The sequence below is a fragment of the Malus domestica genome, chromosome 13 (assembly GCF_042453785.1).
Source record: "Malus domestica chromosome 13, GDT2T_hap1".
NCBI lineage: Eukaryota > Viridiplantae > Streptophyta > Magnoliopsida > Rosales > Rosaceae > Malus > Malus domestica.
In genome coordinates, this window is record NC_091673.1 from 17,508,248 (window position 1) to 17,528,352 (window position 20,105).

Consider the following 20,105-nt stretch of genomic DNA (forward strand, 5'->3'; position numbering starts at 1 on the left):
TATTGACGCTCCGGTTAGAAGATGTGACTACGAGACAAAGGTCCAGGGCTGAAGAGGTAGAGGAAGACCTAGGAAAACTTTGGAAAAGACTCTAAGAAAAGACTTAGAGTACTTGGATCTAACAGAAGACATGACACATGGCGTTCTAGGATTCATATAGCCGACCTCACTTCGTGTTGTTGTTGTTGTTGTTTCCCTTGGATTGGAAAACTGCAATGCAATTACTGTTGTGATTAGTAATTTACCTCCTCCTAAATATGAAAAATATGAGAAAGGGGATGTCAGCTGTAGTCGTATTTTTTGTAATTTTCGTGTATTTTAAGTGCATGATTGTATCATAATACATAATTGACTTACTTATAATTAACATAAAATTGGAGAATTAAGCTCCTCCTAAATATGAAAAATATGAAGGAGAAGGGGTGCCGGCTGCAGTTTCATATTTTTTTAATTTTTGTTTGTTTTAAGTGCATTAGTATACCACAATACATCATTCACATCTTATAATTAGCATAAATATTGTTTATTGTTAACATTGTAACATTTCATTGATTTAAAAAATTACCCTATTATTTAAGGAATATATTCATTTGCATTGTACGAAAGAATTCTAAATTAAACAAATGCTGTGTTTTTGTTTAATTAATAAGAAAACGAAAGCATGAGTTTCAAAACCAAAACAGAAGAAAAATGATATCCCAAAAAGTCCTTTTGGAAATTGAGATTCTAGATTTCTACCAATAAAATGTCATTGGAATAACGATCGTGGGCAAAAATCTCGAAAGGATTAGGCATATTTGCGATTTTTATTTTGTTCAAAAAAAAAATCTAGAAAGGATTAGGCATATTTGCGCTTTTAGACACTAACACAATGCAAAATTACCATTTGCCCGACGAACCAATTTCTGTCAGGTAAAGTAATTTTCGACAAGCAAAGCAACTTTACCCGGCAATTGGTTGGGTAGAAGTGGTCAAAGTTTTCGTTTTTTCAGAGACCTTTGCCCAATGAAAAAGTTTGATGGGCAAAGTATTCGTGCCAAGGAAAAAAATGGCGCGTAATATGCCAACTTTTGCACAACTAACCCTTCAAGTTTCGTCAAGTAAAGGTATATTTTATGATTTAGGGTTTAGGGGGGTTTACAATTCGTCGGACAATATGAAATATTTCGTTGGGCAAAAGTGAGGGACATTTTGGCATATTCCATTTCTTCGATGATTTTCACAGTCCACGAAATTTATTTGAACAATCCAACCGTCAATATAGCCGATATATAATCGGGGATGGCATACACTAAAAATCATCTAAAACAAACTTTCATGGATTAGGTAATAGAACGAAATCCTTTGGTGGTTAGAAACGTATCATTAGAATTTAACGGTTATATTAGCTTCGATTTTTTTTTTTTTTTTTTGCAACTACACTCCTCAACCCTAGAAGAGTACGATGAATGAACCCAATCATCAATTTAAAAATGTTTACACTAGTGGTTACCACAAAATCTAACATTCTATTTAATAGAAGTATAAAATAAACTCGAAGTGTTTGGTGAATCTATTGTATTGACGGGATAAGCAAGCTACGAAACTAATTTCAACGATATAACTTTTACTATAGTACGAGATCGCATACACCAAAAATACCTAAAACAAACTTTCGGGGATTAGGTAACGACGAAATCCTTCGACAATTGCAAACATATATATCATTACTATTTAATGGTTATTTTAGCTCCGATTTTGATGATTTTTCTGCAACTACACTCCTCAACCTAGAAGAGTACAATGAGTGAACCGATCATCAATTTAATAGAAGTATATAATAAACTCTAAGTGTTTGTTAAATCTATTGTGTTGACGGGATATGTACTCTACGAAATTAATTTCAACGATCCAACTGTCACACTTTTGTGAATATAGCACAAGATCGCATACACGAAAAATCAGCTAAAACAAACTTTCAAGGAGTAGGTAACTAACTGAAATTCCTCAACAGTTACAAATGTATCATCATGAATTAATGGTTATTTTAGCTCTAATTTTGATGATTTTTTGGCAAAAAATGTTGCTTAGGGTAAAACCACACACTAAGTTGACTTGATCATCAAATTGGACGATCTTTTAACAGTTGGAAAATAAATAAATAAATAAAATAGGGAAATTTCTTAAAATTTTGGTGTTTGGCCGATGAAAATTACAAAGTTCTTCGCCCAACAATACCAAATTCGTCGGGCAAACTTTAAAATTCCACCACTTTTTCGTCAAATTAAAAAGTTTGCTCGACGAATACTTTTGTCAAGCATGTATTATGTTTTTTTTTTCTTTAAATTTCTTGCCCGACAACTTTTTCATTGAGCCAAAAAAAGTTCTTTTATTTTGGCAAACCCAACAAAATCCTGTCTTCGGGCTAAGTTGGTCAACGCATTTCAGGCAAAACATGTTTGTCTGACAAAATCTAGAATTTCGTCGGGCAACATTTTCGGCTAAGACCTTTGCGCAACGACTTTTGCCTGATGAATTTTTTGTTGGGCAAAACCTTTAGCGACGAAAACCTTATTTTGTTCAAGACGAAAGGGTGTTTTTTTTTTTTTTTTTTTGTAGTGTAATATATTAGGTTGCCAATTAACATCTAGTTTCTACTATTCATAAGCTTTAAGCCAAAGGGTAGTTGCATACATTGGTCTCATCGTCACACCTAGTGCCTAGAAAACAAAGAGACAACACTATTTAATTTTTAAACAACCAGAGCTTTTTCTTAACAGTAGTCATTTTCCTAAATGTCGGTATCAAAATTTCTTTTCTTGATAATAATGTTTTTTTCCTTCTGTAATTTGAAGGGTATCAAATGTTTCCAATAACTAGTATGGTGCAGCTGGCGTCAATCAGATGGTTGTACCAAGAATTCAACAAATGGAAATTTTGCAAAGAAAAGGGCTATTATCAATGAAGTAAGAAAGATACTTAAACGGAATGGATTTAATGCAATAAATATATCTGAAATTAATTAGAGAAGAGAAAGAGAGAGATCATTTTCTTGGGTTGAGAATTGTGGTGCTTTCTTCTTTCACCTTTTATGTGTGAAACGAGAAAATTTTCATTGTGAATGGAACACAAGTGATATACCACATGTTTTAATAGAAGTGGTGAGAAATTTTATTTTTTAAGTTATTAATTTTTTGGCACACATATTCCACCATTTGTATAGTGACACGTGATATACCACTTCGTATATTGGTCACACTGAAAAATCTCTCGTGTGAAACATTTTAGGCAATACCTATATTTATGTAATTGTAATATTATATAACCGTACAAAATGGTCCCAAAATTTAAACACACTAGTCATCTCTTTTCCACTGGCTCTTTTATGGTCGTGGTTTATACTTTTGCCTTATTTCAGTTGCAGAGTGAGAGAGAGAGAGAGAGATGTGAATTTAGGGTCCCCCACACATGCCCGAGGCCCAAACCTAAAAGCCTTTAATGTAAATGCACACAATATATGGAAACACTCACTAATCTGTCTGCAAACTGCATGGGGGATAGTCTTGGCGTGATAATATTCAATATGCAAACAACACACAATCGGGACCACCCTCCTCCCTCTTAAATCCTCTTACATCTATTTTTTTTTTCTAATTATTTTTTCTTAGCATTTTAGTCCCCAATATTCCGTCTAATTCTAAATAAAATGGTAATTCCACTTCTGGCTCTATTTATACCCTCCTCCCGTCCTCCTTCTTTTGCCATCAAACCCTAGCTCTCTCTCTCTCTCTCTCTCAGAAAGGAATTTCCAGTGTGCATATGTTCTTATCATGCACTGGTAGCAGTTGAAGCTGCCAGCATGATCTTATAACTCCCTACTTCGTTTAGGGAAGCTCAGATCATCTGGCAGTTTCACCTGTTGTTGGTAGCATGAGACCATCAAAACCCTAATTCCGACATAACACCAATCCCTAGCTACTGAAAATAAAACGGTATTATTTCATGATCTCAATAAATTTATCTTGTCAATATATAATTCGTTAGGATATATAATTAATTCGGCTGGTTTATCGATTAATTACTTTCATGCTTGATCTGTTCTTCTATTTTTATGCAAAATTTGCACGGAAATGTCAGATATTTGGGGTTTTTAGGGTTTTTTGAATGACACAATTTGTGTTTCTCCAAGCAGTACGATGATTGCATGCTCCTCAACTAGCACTTTGGCGATCGAGCCAATACCTAGCCGTGCACTTTGTTGGATATTAGTTATACTACCGGTCGTACTCAAATCTGCCAATATCTTAAGATTTCATATGTGCACACATGTGTTTATCATCTCAACATGATTAATTTAATGGAGGTTTTCCGTAGTTAATATATGTTGTGAAATTTGGTCATCTGATTATCTGAATCTTTTCTCTGGATTTAAAATTTTCAATTGGAGTTTTCAATAATTATTCTGTGTTTGTTGATTGGGAATCAAGCCCTAGCTTGGTTCTTGTATTCGTTAATGGTTAGGGTATGGTATGCAATACAGGCCAGTTTTCTAGAGAGAGAGAGATGGTACAGTGAAGTGGACTAGGACTACTACCGCTGTGCTTACACAGGTTGTTGCAGGAATAACAATGGGCTTTTGTATATGTTTGAATGCCATTCGACTGTGTGATAGATGGTCTTAACTTATGAGTACACACACACACACACACACACACACACACACACACACACACACACACACACATATTATCTCAGAACGATTTATAGTTCTTATGAAATTCACTGGAATTTAAACAACAGGTGATGAAACTGCTTGAGATATAGGAAACACTGATATTATTTCAATTAAAAGCAGGAATGGTAAAAATGAAGTTTCTTTTTGTTAAGCTAGTATCTGGCTTGATGGTCTTGTTTCAGTGGTTGGATATATCATCCTTTTGAGCTTATAGGTTTATTGGATGAGTATATACTTGCTGTACATTTTCTGTTATTGTTTCAAAGTTCGCTTACTTCCTCTCCAAATTAATCTGATGTAGATGGAAAGAAAGGAGAAGAAGGGATTGGGATGTGATTACAGTGGCCCTTGGGGGACGTCTAACGAGACAAACTTTTTTCTATGCTGGCTATGTTGCAGCCAACTCTTGAGTACAGGCTGCAGTTTTAGTGCTCATGAGAAACAGAATATGCAGCCACAAGCATGAGACCTTCAGGAGCACGTACATGGCACAGGTACTCTGCCGCCCTGTGTCAATAATACAATGACGGGAAAATTTCTCTCCATGTAACATCGTATTATTGACACAAGATATCACAATAGTAGTGTATCCATGTCATGTAAGTTTCTCTCCACCACCTGGATTCAAATTGAAAAGAAATATTTTATATTAGTCACTCCATCACATACAAACTAGACACAAAGATCGGTTCTGGCAAATTTCATTTCTCAGTAGATAACCTGTGAGATTGGCTGTATCTTCCTAAGTGCACAATGGGATAGCAATTGATGATGTAATTTCTCAACTGCGATCCCATGTGAACCAACTCTCCTTCCCCTTGGTTGCATAGTTAATAATGTAACTCTCTCTCTCTCTCTCTCTCTCTCTCTCTCTCTCTCTCTCTTTCTCTCTCTCTCTCTCTCAAGAGTTTCTCTGTATGCTGCTTGTTGGACTTTGGGCCCTCTCTTTTGGTAGAATGTACAAATGGAAAAGATTCCATGGAGTTTTCAGATTTCCCCGGAGAACCAAATAATCTAAAGCTTCACTTGTTTGATTCTCCCAACTCTTTCCAGACTCCTCATCTGTCAATAACCACTCATGAGAAAGACGTTAGTTAAATATGAGGTCATATGAGATGGACGATGACAATGGCTATAATGTTCCCAGCACAGCAGCTTGCTTCAGAATTCAGATGGGCATGCAATAAAATAATTATTACACCAATTAATTAATCTCGGCGCCTTAATTGTGTGATATGTGATAATTTTACATAGTCTAACATGCATTAATGTACATTATTGTGAACTCATCTGCTTGTGAGAAGATTAATATCTAATAACATGATCGACGGAAGAAAGAATCCAAAGAGGCTAATTGCCAGTATAAGAAGTAGAACCGGAAATGGGAAAAATGTGGGAGCATCATACCTAGGGTTATAATAAGTGTCTCACACAACAAAAAGATGACTAGATGTACAAAACTGCGACTGTACCTGACACAATATGAATAACGCAAGCTAATTTTACATTAAAAAATATTAACTTGAAAGTGGGAATCATTATTCCATTTCATCCAATATTAGCAACCAAGTCACATCCATGATCCATCCGTTGATATGTATTTAGATATTTGCTTCTACTAGAAATCATATAGATATATAATACAAATTATCAGCATAAGATGGTGAATAGGGGTGTCGCATAACCAAAAATGATATTTCATTCTGGCACAATAATACAAAAGATCATATATGCAAGGATGTTAATACAACAGTATCACAAAGATTATACATGTCAAAGTGGTGTCATGTAGAAACGTTAAAACACATAGAGTGTGATCAGCAAGGCAGAGCTATTCATAGACTCGAAGATATCTTGGCCCCCTCTTCAATCACAACCCCTTTAGAAGATATAGAGCAATAGTCGCAGATTGAGAACAAAATCCTTTACCTTAAGATTGTGGCTGCCAGATATAAACCCTACATTTGCCATTGATAAAAGACTTGGGATACCTTCACCTTGGCATCTTTTTCTCACCAATACTAGGTTCTCAGTTTCTCTCTAACAACATTACAACAACTAGGCTCTCGTGTGATAAAATAGTAAAATTTAGAATCTATCTTTGAATTTTCACCGTAGTTTATATTCGGTCTCTAAACTAAAAATTCGTCAATTAAGATCTTTGGATTTAACAAAACATTCACACTTCATAAAATTTTCCGTAATTTGATTGTGGCAGGAAATAGAACTTGCACTCTAGTTTAGATTTGGTCCCTTGTTGTCACCCTAGTTTATATTTATCAATTAACTTTTCACCCTTGTGTAGATTGTGTTCTTGAAAACATATCTAAAATTGGATATGTAAGATGTATATTTTTTGTTTTTCGATATGTAAGATCTATATATGTGCCATATTATCAGACTACCAGAATTTCTAACTAAAGTTAACGCCAAGGACTAAAGGTGCATATTTTGCTAAATTCAAATATCTCAATTAAAGGATTTTTAGTTATAATACTAGTTGTAAATTAGAGTGAAAAATCAGACTACAATTCTGAATTTATCCTCGGTAGAAAACAAAGAACGACCAAGAAATGACATCTTTTTTTTTTTTAATTTAATTTTATTTAATTTTTTATTATTATTTTTTTATATAACAAATGAATGTGTTAACCCTAAAGACAACAAGAGCAGAGCGCAAGAAAACAAGACTGGCGCCCAAATGCATAGAAATTGTAAGGAAACAAGCCCAGCAGCAGGAGAGCAGAGGTTGAGAGAAGTGGACGATTGTCTGCCCTCCTATTTTCCATCCCTTTTCATTCCTTCCTATTTTTCTAGCGATTGATTTCATGTTAAGTTAATTTAATGCTCCAGATTTTGCCACCTCACACATTTTTCACTCTCCTTTCTTCCTCTTCGCTTCTACCGCTACATCCACAGACCAAGAAACATTTTCAGCTGCACAACACCAACATCCTCCACCAAGAATGCCATTGAATTACAATGGAGGGCTTATCTTCGTTCTGTGCATGAATGCACAATACACATGGTCCACAACATAATGGAGCATTCCCAGATTAAGTCACCATTTTTCAGAAAAACCCATAAATTCAAACACCAAATTTTTACAAAATATGGTTTTTTTTATCAATTAAAAAAAAAAAACCAGATGGGATTATATGCAAATTTTCAGAAACAGAGAACCCAGAATCCAGAGTGTTGGAAAAAAAATAAGAATTTATGAATTTAATCATCTGAAAGTCACGATTTGGGGATGAACAGATTAGAGAGCACTAAAAAAAATTGAAATAAACACTCGGGAACTGTGGCGATTGTGAATCGAGAGGCGTAGGCGGTGAAGAAATCAATGGGAGACTGGGAAGAAGAAATCCATGAGATAGAAGGAGATGGGAGGAGATCCATAATGGGAAGGCGAAAGGGGAGAAGGGGAAGAGAGAGAGAGAGAACAAATCAAACCAAACCAAAACAAAAAATGTGGGCTGAGAGTAAAAATGTTTCTTGGTCTGTGAATGCAGCAGCAGAAGTGAGGAGGAAGAAAGGAGAGTGAAAATGTGTGAGGTGGTAAAATCTGGAACATTAAATTAACTCAACATTAAACCAATAGCTAGAAAAATAAGAGGTGATGGAATGGGATAGAAAATGAGAGGGCAGACAATCTTCGTCCGAGAAGTAGGGAGTCAGGAATAAATGGTCTATAAGACTAAAATGGTTAATTAGCACTTCAACCCTGCAGATTATGATTGACAAGTGACAACCCTTATTATTATTTTTTACTTTGTTTGTTTATTAGCTTAGCTATCACTTTAACGGACAGTAACTAGTAACAGTACAAGCGTAAAACTTCTTTTGAATTTTTTAGTTTGGTAAAAAAAAAATTGTTTTTCATTTGCCTTTTCCTTTCTAAGAAAATGCTGGTATTGGTTTGACTACATAATTTTTCATTTCCAAGCATTTTTAACCGTTATGCTAAATACACACAGATAGAATCGTTTATCACTTCGAATTAAAAACAAAACTGGAGACACACTACATGATAGTGCCCCTCAGCTTCCATTTTTACTCAGAAGTTTGTAAATAATTTCATTTGAAATTTTGTGGTTTTCTAATATAAGAACTTATTTCCAAGAGATTTTGGGTTCAAAATATTTTTCCCCCATTTTTTCACTTCAATGTTATAAGATATATTGTTTTTTTTTTTCAAATTTATAAGATATATTGCTTCTTCTTTTTTTCAAATTTATAAGATATATTGTTTAATCCCAAAATTATGTGGTGAGCTAACATGATAGTATTTTAATTGTCAAAGGTCAATTCAGTTCCTAGTTGGTCCAAATATATGAACAAATGAAATATTATTACTCGAAAATGAGGGACTACACTTACAGCCCAAGGATCATGTTGCTATTCAGAAGCTTTAATTTGGCTTTCACAATGGATCCAAAATGGTTAAATGATCAAATGTCGACAGAGCGATAGAATATCAACAGAGTAATTGATCATTTCAATGATTCAAATTTAAAAATGAGAAATTTTATTTGAATTCATATAACCTTTTTCTATACTCAATTTTTAAACTTGAAATGTGAATTGTCTTTTTTACTCTATTACATAATTACCATCAAGTACAAGATGAACTTAACAATAAAACTACAATTTATCTTTAAACACACACTATTTAAACTCTACCATCACGCAATATTTATCTTACATTTATTCCGGCTAAAACCTGTTTCACAGGATATCAAGGTGGATATATGAGGAGGAAGACAATAAAATCTTTTGAAGAAACAAGCTTATACTATGTTATACTCGACATTGGCAATAAGTGATCAATCTGCAACAGTCATAATTTAACTTTTACGATCTCTGGCATTAAGCTTTATTGAGAGAGTCTAATGCTAAATTAAAATCAAATTACAGTTGTTGGAAGCATCGATACGAGCGGGATCACAATGCTTGAAGAGGTCCAAAAAAAATGTTGATAAAAAGGGTCTCAAGGTACGATATTATGGCAGACTAAGCTTGTTTGATATAGTTCCATAATTTGTTTGATCATGTGTTTAGTTTTATTCTTTCTTCTAATCTATTAGCTTGTAATAGCAAATCCCTAATGTGAGGTGATCAAGAAGCTCGAGAAGTCCAAGTTCTTTCTTCTTATCTATCAGCTTTCAAGTAAAATCTTCACCAAACTACTCAATTTGGAATTTATATTTTAAATGGGTTATAAAGATAAATTTATATTTTGAATTGGTTTTGTGAGGGTAATTTAGGTAGTAAATTTAGTTTTAAAGAGATATTAATTCTTTAATTAAAAGTAGGGTTTCTTTGGGGAAGTACTACTTGAATTGTAAACATGTGCGCTTATACTATCTGAACTTTCAATTTTTATATTTTACTATCTGAACTCTCTTAATTGTTGGAATCTGCCATCTACTTTACTTTCCATCCATTTTGCTGCTAAAACATGTCACCTATAGGAATATTTTCGTCAATTAACTTCATGAGGCTGACTAAGATACAAATTAGCTCCAAAATAATATAGCCTAACTAGGAGTTCGTACCACCCTAGTTCAGCAATTCCCTCCACAAGAATTTGAAAAACTAATATTTGAATAAATTAAGATGAATCACACACCCACTCACTGTAAATGAAATACTATATTTTTGCATAATTATCACTTCAACAACCCTTGCCAAAATCAAACCCGAAATCAACTTCTTCATTTCTCTTCTGACCTGACTCCAACACTACTACAGGGAAAATGCATTTTGCCTTTGTACAAATTGATTCCAACAAGCCCTAGAAAGTGAATTGACAAAAATATCCCTCCACATGAGAATTGCATGACATGATTTAATGGCAAAATGGATGGCAAATAATGTAGGTGGTAGATTCCAACAGTTTAGAGAGTTCAGGTGGTAAAAAATAAAGATTGAAAGTTTAGGTGGCGTATATGCTTGCAAGTTCAAATAGTACTTGGGCAAAATCCCTTTAAAAATAATATGGGTATAAAGAATAATTTGAATATAGAAAGAGGTTAACATAAATTCAAATAAAATTACACTTTAAAAAATGATCATTTGATGAATTTCCCAAGAAAAAAAAAATCTAAACAATTAACTTTGGCAATATGCATTTCTTATCGGGATTTCCTATGGCAGTCCAAAGTATTGGATACTCTACGCCGTTTTAACAGGTTCTTTCTAACGATTATTTAAGAACCCGAAGTATCCTATGATCCAGAGGACTGGAGAATTGTAGTTTCTTATTTGTAGGTTCGATGTTAGAAGAGCTTATTGGGTTGAGAACTAACTGGTGATTTGCAGAAGTAATTGCAGGTAGTAACTTGCGATTCTTCTCATTCATGCTGAAATATGTACTTGTAAAAAAACTGCCAACTGGTAGTTTGAGAAGCATTTTTTGAAGCCTGAAGCAAAAATTTCCTAGATGTAAATTAGATTCATTAATTAACATTTCTTTACAGAGCCTACAACTGATAGACTCCCCATAAGTGGGTCTACACTGCAGTGAACAAGGACCTGCTATCTATGGTGATCAAGGAACAACTCTTTCAACCCTATAAATACTGATCTAAACTCAGAAACACCCTCTGTTCTTCCCTCCGCCGCTAGTTAAACCGGAAGACCTTGAACCCGCATAAAAGGTTTGTATGTGAGGAAGGAAAAATAACAGTGAACAATCATCTTGTGATTGCAGCGTCTTTTCTGGCTAATCTCGTTTCAGTGACCAAACCATCGACCCTCTTCCACTTCTAACAATAAAACATTACTCTCTTTACATTCTCCTTCAAGGCTGGTAATGGTCGCACTCCAGACTCGCCAGCAGCGCGTGTACCCTTAGCAGTGTGACCAGTAGAGCCATTCTCTTGCATATCTGGCTCCAGATAGAATCGAGCACGGAAAGCAGCCAAATGCGCATAGTATGCCGGAGGTACTGCAAAAGGACATAGCAGATAATTCAAAACCTTTTTCACCTAGAGCATGGCTTTATAGCAGAATTGATTATGCATGAGCAGAAAATTATTCGGCTACGTCACATGGAAGAACAATTACTTACCAACAGAGACAGAGCGCGTGCACCTTGCATATGTGTAACACAGGTTATTTGTCAATGATTGGATTCCATCAGCAGTAAAATTATTCTCATCCCAAATAACATGGTAGTGAGCTGGGCGACTTGTCCCCTGCCAATATAAGAAAAATATGCACACATTCAACTATCAAAGACTGTAAAATTTACAAAGCATTATAAATGGAAAATGCAACTAAAATTTGTTTAAAAGATTCTATGCGGTTACACCCATATGTTATTTGAAATTATAAGATCACAACAAGCGATTTTTTTGGAACATGATTGGTTCAGATTTTCTGGAATATGGTTTCAATGAGATCGAGAGATATATTTAATTTTTCCAGGCTTCCAATTCCAGGGCAGAACTGCAAAGATGAAAATTGAATACAATTTTCTACCTGAATACCAGCATGACTGCAGAGATAGAAATCATGTTCGGTTGGATGGCAAATCTTAGTATCAACCACAGTACCTGAAAGCAGTAAAATGATAAAACATTAGAGCACAAAACACTTTGTATTAGTCAAGAAGGTGCAACATGACAGACAGATGCAAGTTTCTAAGATAGGTTAACTTTACCAGGTAATATGTTCCCACTCTTGTCTATGCTGCTCCTGTCCCTATGGTTATTAGCAAATAATCGTGTGTGGTGCCGTTTTTGAACCACAATGAAAGTCACTGGTGGTTGATAGTTGGGTTCCAGAGAAGCGCATGCCTGTATGAAGATTACTTATCAATGTAATTTCCATTCATCTTTAATATATTGCTACCAGCCATAATGAAATAAAATATATCAATTCTCACCTTCCGGATTGCATCAAGCTCGTAAAGTAAGACTTGGTAAAATTGACCTTCACTTACACCATCCCTGCTCAGAATTATTTCCATCAAATTTAAGAACATTGGCACAAAGAAAAAACAATGCAGACAGATAATCAAACTGTTTGTTACAAACACTGGCACTAGGAATACAAACATTTACCTGTAAAATATAATCCTTAGGGGCTTCTGTCCTGTTGCCTTCCTAAACGAAACCAGAAGATCCCTGGACAAACAGAATAACGTTAAAGATAGAATGTTAACACCTAAGCAAGGAGAGCATTATATGCAAGCAGAAGATCCAAGGACCAAATTGGATTTCCATTAGTAGGGGAAGAATGCACTCTAGATTAAGAAAAGAATTGGCTGTAGACTTCTCGTACCGGATCATGCCACCACTGACTGTGCCACGAACAGGGTCTTGCCATGTTTTATACAAATCCTGTATGAGTTCCTGTCTGTGAGCTTGAGCACAAACTAATCCAGCATATTTGGTCACTTCGGGCCAGTCCTGGGAAGCTACCACCTGGATAAGTACAAACACCATTAGCAACGAAGGTTTCAACACATATTGCCAAAAGAATTTCTAGGTAATAAAGGATTTTACAGCAGCAATTGAGGGGCTGGAATCTTCTCCATTCTCAGGGTGAGTCACATCTGCTCCAAAGATTATGGTTGGTATATCACTGACCAAAGGTATCCTGCAGCTGATAGCATCCAAGAGAACAGTGTTTCTGCCACCCATCTGCGCCATGGACGTGTCCCAAAATCATCAGGATCCAGTAATTATAAGGGGTGAAGAGACTAGGTTTACAATGACACAAAGGAGGCCATTATCTTTACCATAAAAATGTAAAAACATACAAAAAGAAAAAGGATGTTGTCATTCTCAACAACTGTCTCAAGTCATATATTGTAAAATGATTCACAGTTACCGTAGTATCATGCAAGATTGTGGAATTGGACAAACCTTAACATTTATCTTTAGGGAGACATTAGCCAAGTACTGTTTGCTGATCTTGAAAACATACTTTGTGAGACAGCATTGTGATATTAAACCGAGATCTGTTTCACATATTCGCTTGATATCACCTAAAATAGCAGAATCCGATTAGAACTACATATACAATTCCAGATCAAATCTCAGGTATAAAGCTTATTTTTAAGTATATCAAGGTCAAATATTAATGCAATATTCTAAATGAAATCACAGGCATGTATGACATACCATACAGGGACCCGTTGTTGTCAGGCAAAATGGCCAATAGGAGCTCTAAATCTTTTCCTTTGGTCTTGTTCATGGACGCATGATAAACATGCTTCAAAGCTTTCTCTACTTGTTCAGGCCTCGCATTGTAGATTGGAATTACAGGTTCTGAATTAAATTCCTACAGAATAGCAAAATACATTTATATCCCAAATTCTGAAACATGCAGAAATGACATAAGAGAAAACACTTTACATAAAAAATTGGCAGAAATAATACCATGCCAGATACTTGACACATTTGAGCAAGTTCACTGCAAAATCCACGTGCGACACTCTCTTGCACTCCCCTTGAAAAATTAATACAAGCCCACCGACTGACAGTCATTCCATTAATCATTTTCTGCATTACAAGAAGACAGGCAGCCAAAGTATTAGTAGTAGAACCATAGAACGGAGACATTATGACTGATAAAAACCTTGCAACACCTTAACAGATATTGGAGGAAATTATGAAATGAAAATTTTTAAACACGGTAGTGTAGATTGTACTACAATATCAGGTGTGATAGGTTGTACATGTTGAATTGATTATCTATTGGAACTGTTATTACCATGATGGTTCAATGGCCAATTTGACTCACTTATACATACTGAAAATGGAGTTATTACATTTACAAAATCAGAAAGGTAATCTAGAAATTTATGACAATTAGAAAATCAAGATTAGCCGACATTCATTTAGAGGTCGCACTTGGTGCGATGGCAAGTGCCTTCGCCCATGAGCGGTAGGTCTCAGGTTCGAGACTTGGGAGCAGCCTCTCCATAAATGGAGATAAGGCTAGCCGACATTCACCTCTCCCAGACCCTGCGTAAAGCGGGAGCCTTGTGCACTGGGTACGACGACCAGAAAATCAAGATTGCAATTGACAAGTGTGGTACCTTGTTCATCATATTCCACTGACCAACTTGAGGCAAACAATTCTTTTCTTTTCCAGTTTCATGATACTTCAGCTGCAGGTAAGGGTTCCTTGGGATGGTCAACATATATTTTCCAAACTTGCTACGAAAAATGAGAATATATACTAAGGAAAACGTTATTCACACACCCATTTTTACCTCCCACACACCCTTGTTAATTGTTCGCCACTGATCTTCTTCAATTCATTCAATCCAATGGCCAAAAATTGAGAGGGATGTGAGAAGTAAAATAGGTGTGGATAGCACTACCCTATACTGAAACAAACTTTTCAAAGAAAAAAAAAATAGAGGGGAAGCATTACCCAAGGAGCAGGAAGAATTCGAGCTTCGACTGAAGCTAGTTTTTCACTGATTTTGATTCCAAACTCCTTCGCATAAGGATCTTGGTCATATGCGTTGTGTTGAACAGTCTGCTAGCATTTTAATTTCAAAAGGAAAAAAATTATACTTTGTATTAGCGTTATAGATAATATATTTCAAATATGTACTTTTTCACCATTTCCCAAGTTGGTCATTACATCAAACTATCAGCCAATTTCACTATTATTATTTTCTCCTGAAAACCCCGACTGATACAGGAAATCTGTATTTCCTTGGGAAGAAAGTTAGGAGAGAAAAAGCAATTTAACTATGTTAAAATATATAAAAAATAAAAAAATAAAAAAATAAAAAAAAATCACCTGCAGGATGTCATTTTCACGATCCCTAGGTCTTTGACATGTAACCTTTAAGAGAGCAGTAATTTGCTTCTCATTCAACCTCTTTGTATACCGTTGCCCCTCAACAATTTTGCAGGCCTGAAAGAGATTAGAGCATGTAAGTTCCACATAAGAATTATGAAAAAGAAATTGTAATTAAATAATCACCGGGAAGATGAGAAGTTTTTAAGGACAATTACTCGCCTCCATGGGTAAATAGTTTGCCTTCTTCTGATTACCAACTTGAAGGCAAGGAAGATGCCCGTGTTGAATGGTGAATCCATACATCTCTTGGAAGTATTCAATTACGGACTTCATGGTCAAGTTCTCATCAACAGGAAACCTGAACAGACATAGCATCAGCAAATAGAACACTAGTAAAAATCGATCAAGAAAAGAAATTACAGCTTCTGGCCTTGCTTCCTGAAGATGGAAGGGGGGTGGGGGAGGATCCTCGGAAAAGGAAAGATTTAATATGGAAATGGGAAATATAGAGCAAGCCTTGGTTCTTGTACTTGTCTGTGTATAAGTACAAAACGAATAAAGCTGATAAAAAATCCAACCTAGAGCTACTTCAAACTTACACTAGTTCTCTTGTAGGTTGAGATGTCAATCCTGAAACTCGATACTTTCTTCGAACACTCCCTCTGTGTGTAACTTCAACTTTCACACCTCTAAGAGCCTTTTTAATCTGGTAGACATTTAAATTAACGCTCTAGATTAAATTCGATATTATGGGAACAGAAACATATCACACCAAAAGTCTAAGAATCAAGTACCTTTACACGGTCAGCATCAGACAATGTTCTAGACAATACATCTTTGCCTAGAAGCTGGGCTACAAACTCTATTACAGGGAGAGGCTCAATAAACGCAGCTGAAGCCATATCTGCAAATGTGACGATAGAGAAACAATAAAAACAAAATATGTGAGAGATGATATGAGATTGACACAAACCATAAGTGCGTTCCTTTTGAAATTCAAATAACTTTAAATTCCTAACCAATGTTGAGGGAAAGCCCCATTTGGGTAGGTCTTATACTTTGGTAAAACCCGCACCACGATTCCAACCCCTCACCAAGCCGTTGTGGTGTTCTGATATTGGGTGAAAAGAAGGATCTCCCAATGGGGCAGTACCTTTACCAAACCAAATGAAGACCGGGTCAAATTAATAATAAAATCAATCTCAGCACCCACAGAACATAGTGCATTTACAGTTTGGTAATAAAGTAATACCTCTTGTTTGAGAGCTCTCTTAATACAATGTCAAGAATTTGGAGCGCTTCCTGTGGAGCATCAGCACACTTACCAGCCAGAAACTGGCCCAGATGATGCATGTTTGCTCGTGCAACGAATTTAATTACCACTTTATATTCTCTTTCTCTTCTGAAATATTAGGTAATCGGAAATTAGCTCCATTTGGAGATCATAACGACAAATTCCAATTGCTCATCGTATAGAAAACAAAACAAGACCGTTGGAAATTTCTTAAACTTTATTGTTTCCAGTTTGTGTTAGGTATTATTATAATCCAAGTCAATATATAAGAGTCTACACTGAAACGGAAGGAAAACAGGAGGCGATGTCCTTACTTTCGGCCACTGATTCCATCCGGTTCATCAACAAGCTTAATATTGAACTCCTTCCAAGCAAAGGGCAGCTCACCAGCAGTGTACAAACTCTTTCTACCATCATAAGCAGGCAGTCTCATTCCTAAGTCAGATTCCTTGTACAACCTCACCAGTTCTGCCATGATAGCTCTGTTCAAAGCTCTCGATGCAACTTCAGGAGTTATGCTAACCTGCAAGAGTCAGATTACCGATGCCGAAAAGGCAAACAGACATTAAGAACAAGATTTTAGTTCAAATTTAACTCTCATAAATGCCACAATAAGAAAAGGACGGTAAAAACAGTGCTTTTTTCAATTTCTTCTGCAATGCAAAAGAAATTATGAAAAGTAAAAACATCATAAACATGTTGAGTGTCCGATTAAAGGGCCCAATTTTTATGGCACAGCAGAAACATCAAACAAAAGAGCTTACATCATAATGGTTCAAGTCCTTCTCTGGTAACTCTGCAAAGAAATGGTTGGCCTTCACAATACACTTGATCCCAACTTGTCCATAACCAGGCCGAGGAGCAAAACTCAACGACTTGCTCGAAGTCGGAAACCCCATCTCCATGGAAACCGAGTTGCCACCATTTTCCACATAACCATTTGGACTAGTAGCTAGAGGAGCAGCACCACCCAAGCTTGGTGAGGCAGGTAGATGAGCCACAGCGCAGTGCCGCGAGCTCGGCCGCATACAAACATCACCTTGATCGGACTTCCGACCGCCTCTGCCCCTTCTTCTTCCTCTGTTTTTTGCTGGAGATGATGTTTGGTTATGGAGTTTGGGGTTTTGGGGTTCCTGGGGTGGTGGACCTTTGCCATTTTGGGCAGTTTTCGGTGCCTTTTGAACTGGGTTCACTGGGTTCTGCAAGTGGGGTTTGATCACAAGGTGTTGCTCCGAGCTCTCCTTCTTTCTTATAGGCATGTTTGCAGAAGCACTTGGTCAAAAGGTTAAAACTTTCACCAGACTGCACAAAAACACAATGCCTTCCCTTCTAGTTGTTTCACTCAATTTCCAACAGATTTAAACACTAGTTCCACTGGAAGAAAAACATACAGGAAGAAATGGCATGTCAGATCAAAAGGACCTCAATAAATTTCTTAAACTATGAATAAACGGTGAAAATATTAATGAGATTTCAATTTCATCAGAGTCTTGTACGCAAGGTAAAACAGTAGGGGTAAATAAATGAACAAGCATTACTATTCCTTTGCAAAAACTGAAACTTCAACTGTTCAACTCTGTTTCTGCGGATTTTGACCCCTCTAAAAATTACATGTACATACAAAACTGAATACCAAAACCCAGAAACCAGAAGAGCAACAGTTTCTTCTGACTTGTGATTTGCAGAGCCATTCAGTAAATAAAACCAATAAAATATAACAAATTAAATAAAAACATTCGAGGAGAAAAATAAAATAAAATCATAAATGCACAGACAAAACAGACTATTACCCAAAAACCCCAGGCGTTCCACCAAATGCTTCTATGAGCAACCCAATGGCCATGAAATCTCTTGAGACAAATAAAATAAAATAAAAATAATATTATGGTGAATAGAAACTTGAAAAAAATGGAAAAACCCGAACCAGAGTCTTGAGCCTGTCTGGTGCTCAAAACTGAAATTTTGTCAAAATATCACATAACAAGGAATAAGCCCAAGCAGATAAAAACACAAGAAAATACATTATAAATACACACACACACACACACCCACACATATATATATATATACACACACACACGCTTGAAAGGAAATATAATAACACTATTAAATTTGTGTGGGAAGATTTGAGACCTTGTGACTGCTAAAAGAAGTAGAATAAAAACACTGAGAAGAAAACAAAAATCAAGAACATATCCAAGAGGAAGGAATAAACATTGAAAGGGGCAGTAAAATCACTATCCAACTTAATGCCACACACAGAAATTAAACAAAATAAATAAATATATAAATATATATATGTATAATGAGTCCATTAAATACACCCACGAAGTCCAAGAGAAACCCAAAAGAAACAAAGCTGGAGACTACTCACCAACAACCAACCAGACATTTAAACTCACTGAGCAGCAGCAGCAACTGTGAACGAGCTAGCAATTAACTCACTGAGTCACTCGAGAAACAAATTAAATCAGTGATCTTCGGATTGAAAAAAAAAACTGGGGGATTGAAAGTTTTAAGGTTGGGATGGAAAGGGGACCAAAAGGGCAGAGATTTAAAAGATGGGTTATGTGGGGGATTCAGATTCAGAGAGAGAGAGAGAGAGAGAGAGAGAGTTTTTTGCGTCAGACAGATGGGGAGAGACGGGGGAGTGATGCGGATGATGATGAATCTTTATACACGCATGCAAGTGCTTTTGGTGTTTTCTTTATCACGTGTAAAAGGCTTGAAGACCTAATCTCTTTGCTTTTAAATATGGCTTCTTCCTCTCCCTCTCTCTCTATCTCTCTCTCTTCAGTTTGGGTTGTGTTCTGAACCAACAGCACTGCCTCGGGGACGCAGCAAAGACCATTTATTATAAAAAGAAAAACCAGAAGAGAGAGAGAGGGAGGAGAGAGAGAGAGTGGGAGGGAAATTGGATGGATGGAATGGAAGGAAATGGGTATGCGTCCAAAAGAGCACCGAGTATTTATAAAAGCAATCATACACAGAAGAAGAATAATTCGAACTTGCAGTCCTTGCAGACTTCTCCATTTCAGCTCTCTCTCTCTCTCTCTCTTCTCAGTCCCCACTGTCCAGTCCTATTTCATAATTTCTTTGTTTTTTCTTATTATCCATTTTTAATCCTTCATCAATTTTATATCTTTAATTTTTTTTTATATGTAATGTTTTATTTATGTACCCACAACAACCAGAACCACAACTTCCCACTGTTTGGCTTAAGATTTATGGACAAGGATGGTCTGTCCTCTCATTTTCGGTGCCCTTTCGTGCTGTCCTGTTTTGTGTAATCACGGTTAAGTCGCGTCAACATTT

General features: G+C 36.0%; 1 protein-coding gene, 1 long non-coding RNA gene and 1 other non-coding gene across 4 annotated transcripts; 2 read left to right on the plus strand and 1 right to left on the minus strand.

The window, feature by feature from the left end:
• The first annotated feature begins 3,742 nt into the window (after positions 1–3,742).
• LOC139191017 (uncharacterized) lies at positions 3,743–5,366 on the plus strand. Its single transcript, XR_011575149.1, has 2 exons — positions 3,743–3,971; positions 5,016–5,366. It is a non-coding gene; the product is annotated as an uncharacterized lncRNA (long non-coding RNA).
• On the plus strand, positions 3,790–3,928 carry MIR167J (microRNA MIR167j). Its single transcript, NR_120901.1, has one exon. It is a non-coding gene; the product is annotated as a microRNA MIR167j (primary transcript).
• A 5,788-nt stretch (positions 5,367–11,154) lies between the features above and the next one.
• On the minus strand, positions 11,155–19,733 carry LOC103453243 (protein argonaute 10-like). Of its 2 annotated transcripts, none has more exons than XM_029091454.2 (22): positions 19,165–19,733; positions 17,555–18,164; positions 17,105–17,313; positions 16,749–16,898; positions 16,516–16,649; positions 16,291–16,400; positions 16,096–16,202; positions 15,716–15,854; positions 15,494–15,610; positions 15,116–15,223; positions 14,775–14,846; positions 14,113–14,235; positions 13,855–14,014; positions 13,597–13,718; positions 13,234–13,371; positions 13,010–13,152; positions 12,790–12,852; positions 12,612–12,675; positions 12,387–12,522; positions 12,206–12,279; positions 11,793–11,919; positions 11,155–11,669 (listed from the first exon to the last, which is right to left on the minus strand). In XM_029091454.2, exons 2-22 carry the CDS (start codon positions 18,047–18,049, stop codon positions 11,488–11,490), a joined length of 2,973 nt encoding a protein of 990 aa, XP_028947287.2. In that variant the 5' UTR covers positions 18,050–18,164; positions 19,165–19,733; the 3' UTR covers positions 11,155–11,487. The 2 variants fall into 2 exon arrangements, with proteins under 2 accessions (XP_028947287.2, XP_028947288.2); XM_029091455.2 differs by lacking the exon at positions 19,165–19,733 and adding an exon at positions 18,581–18,922.
• Positions 19,734–20,105: the final 372 nt, after the last annotated feature.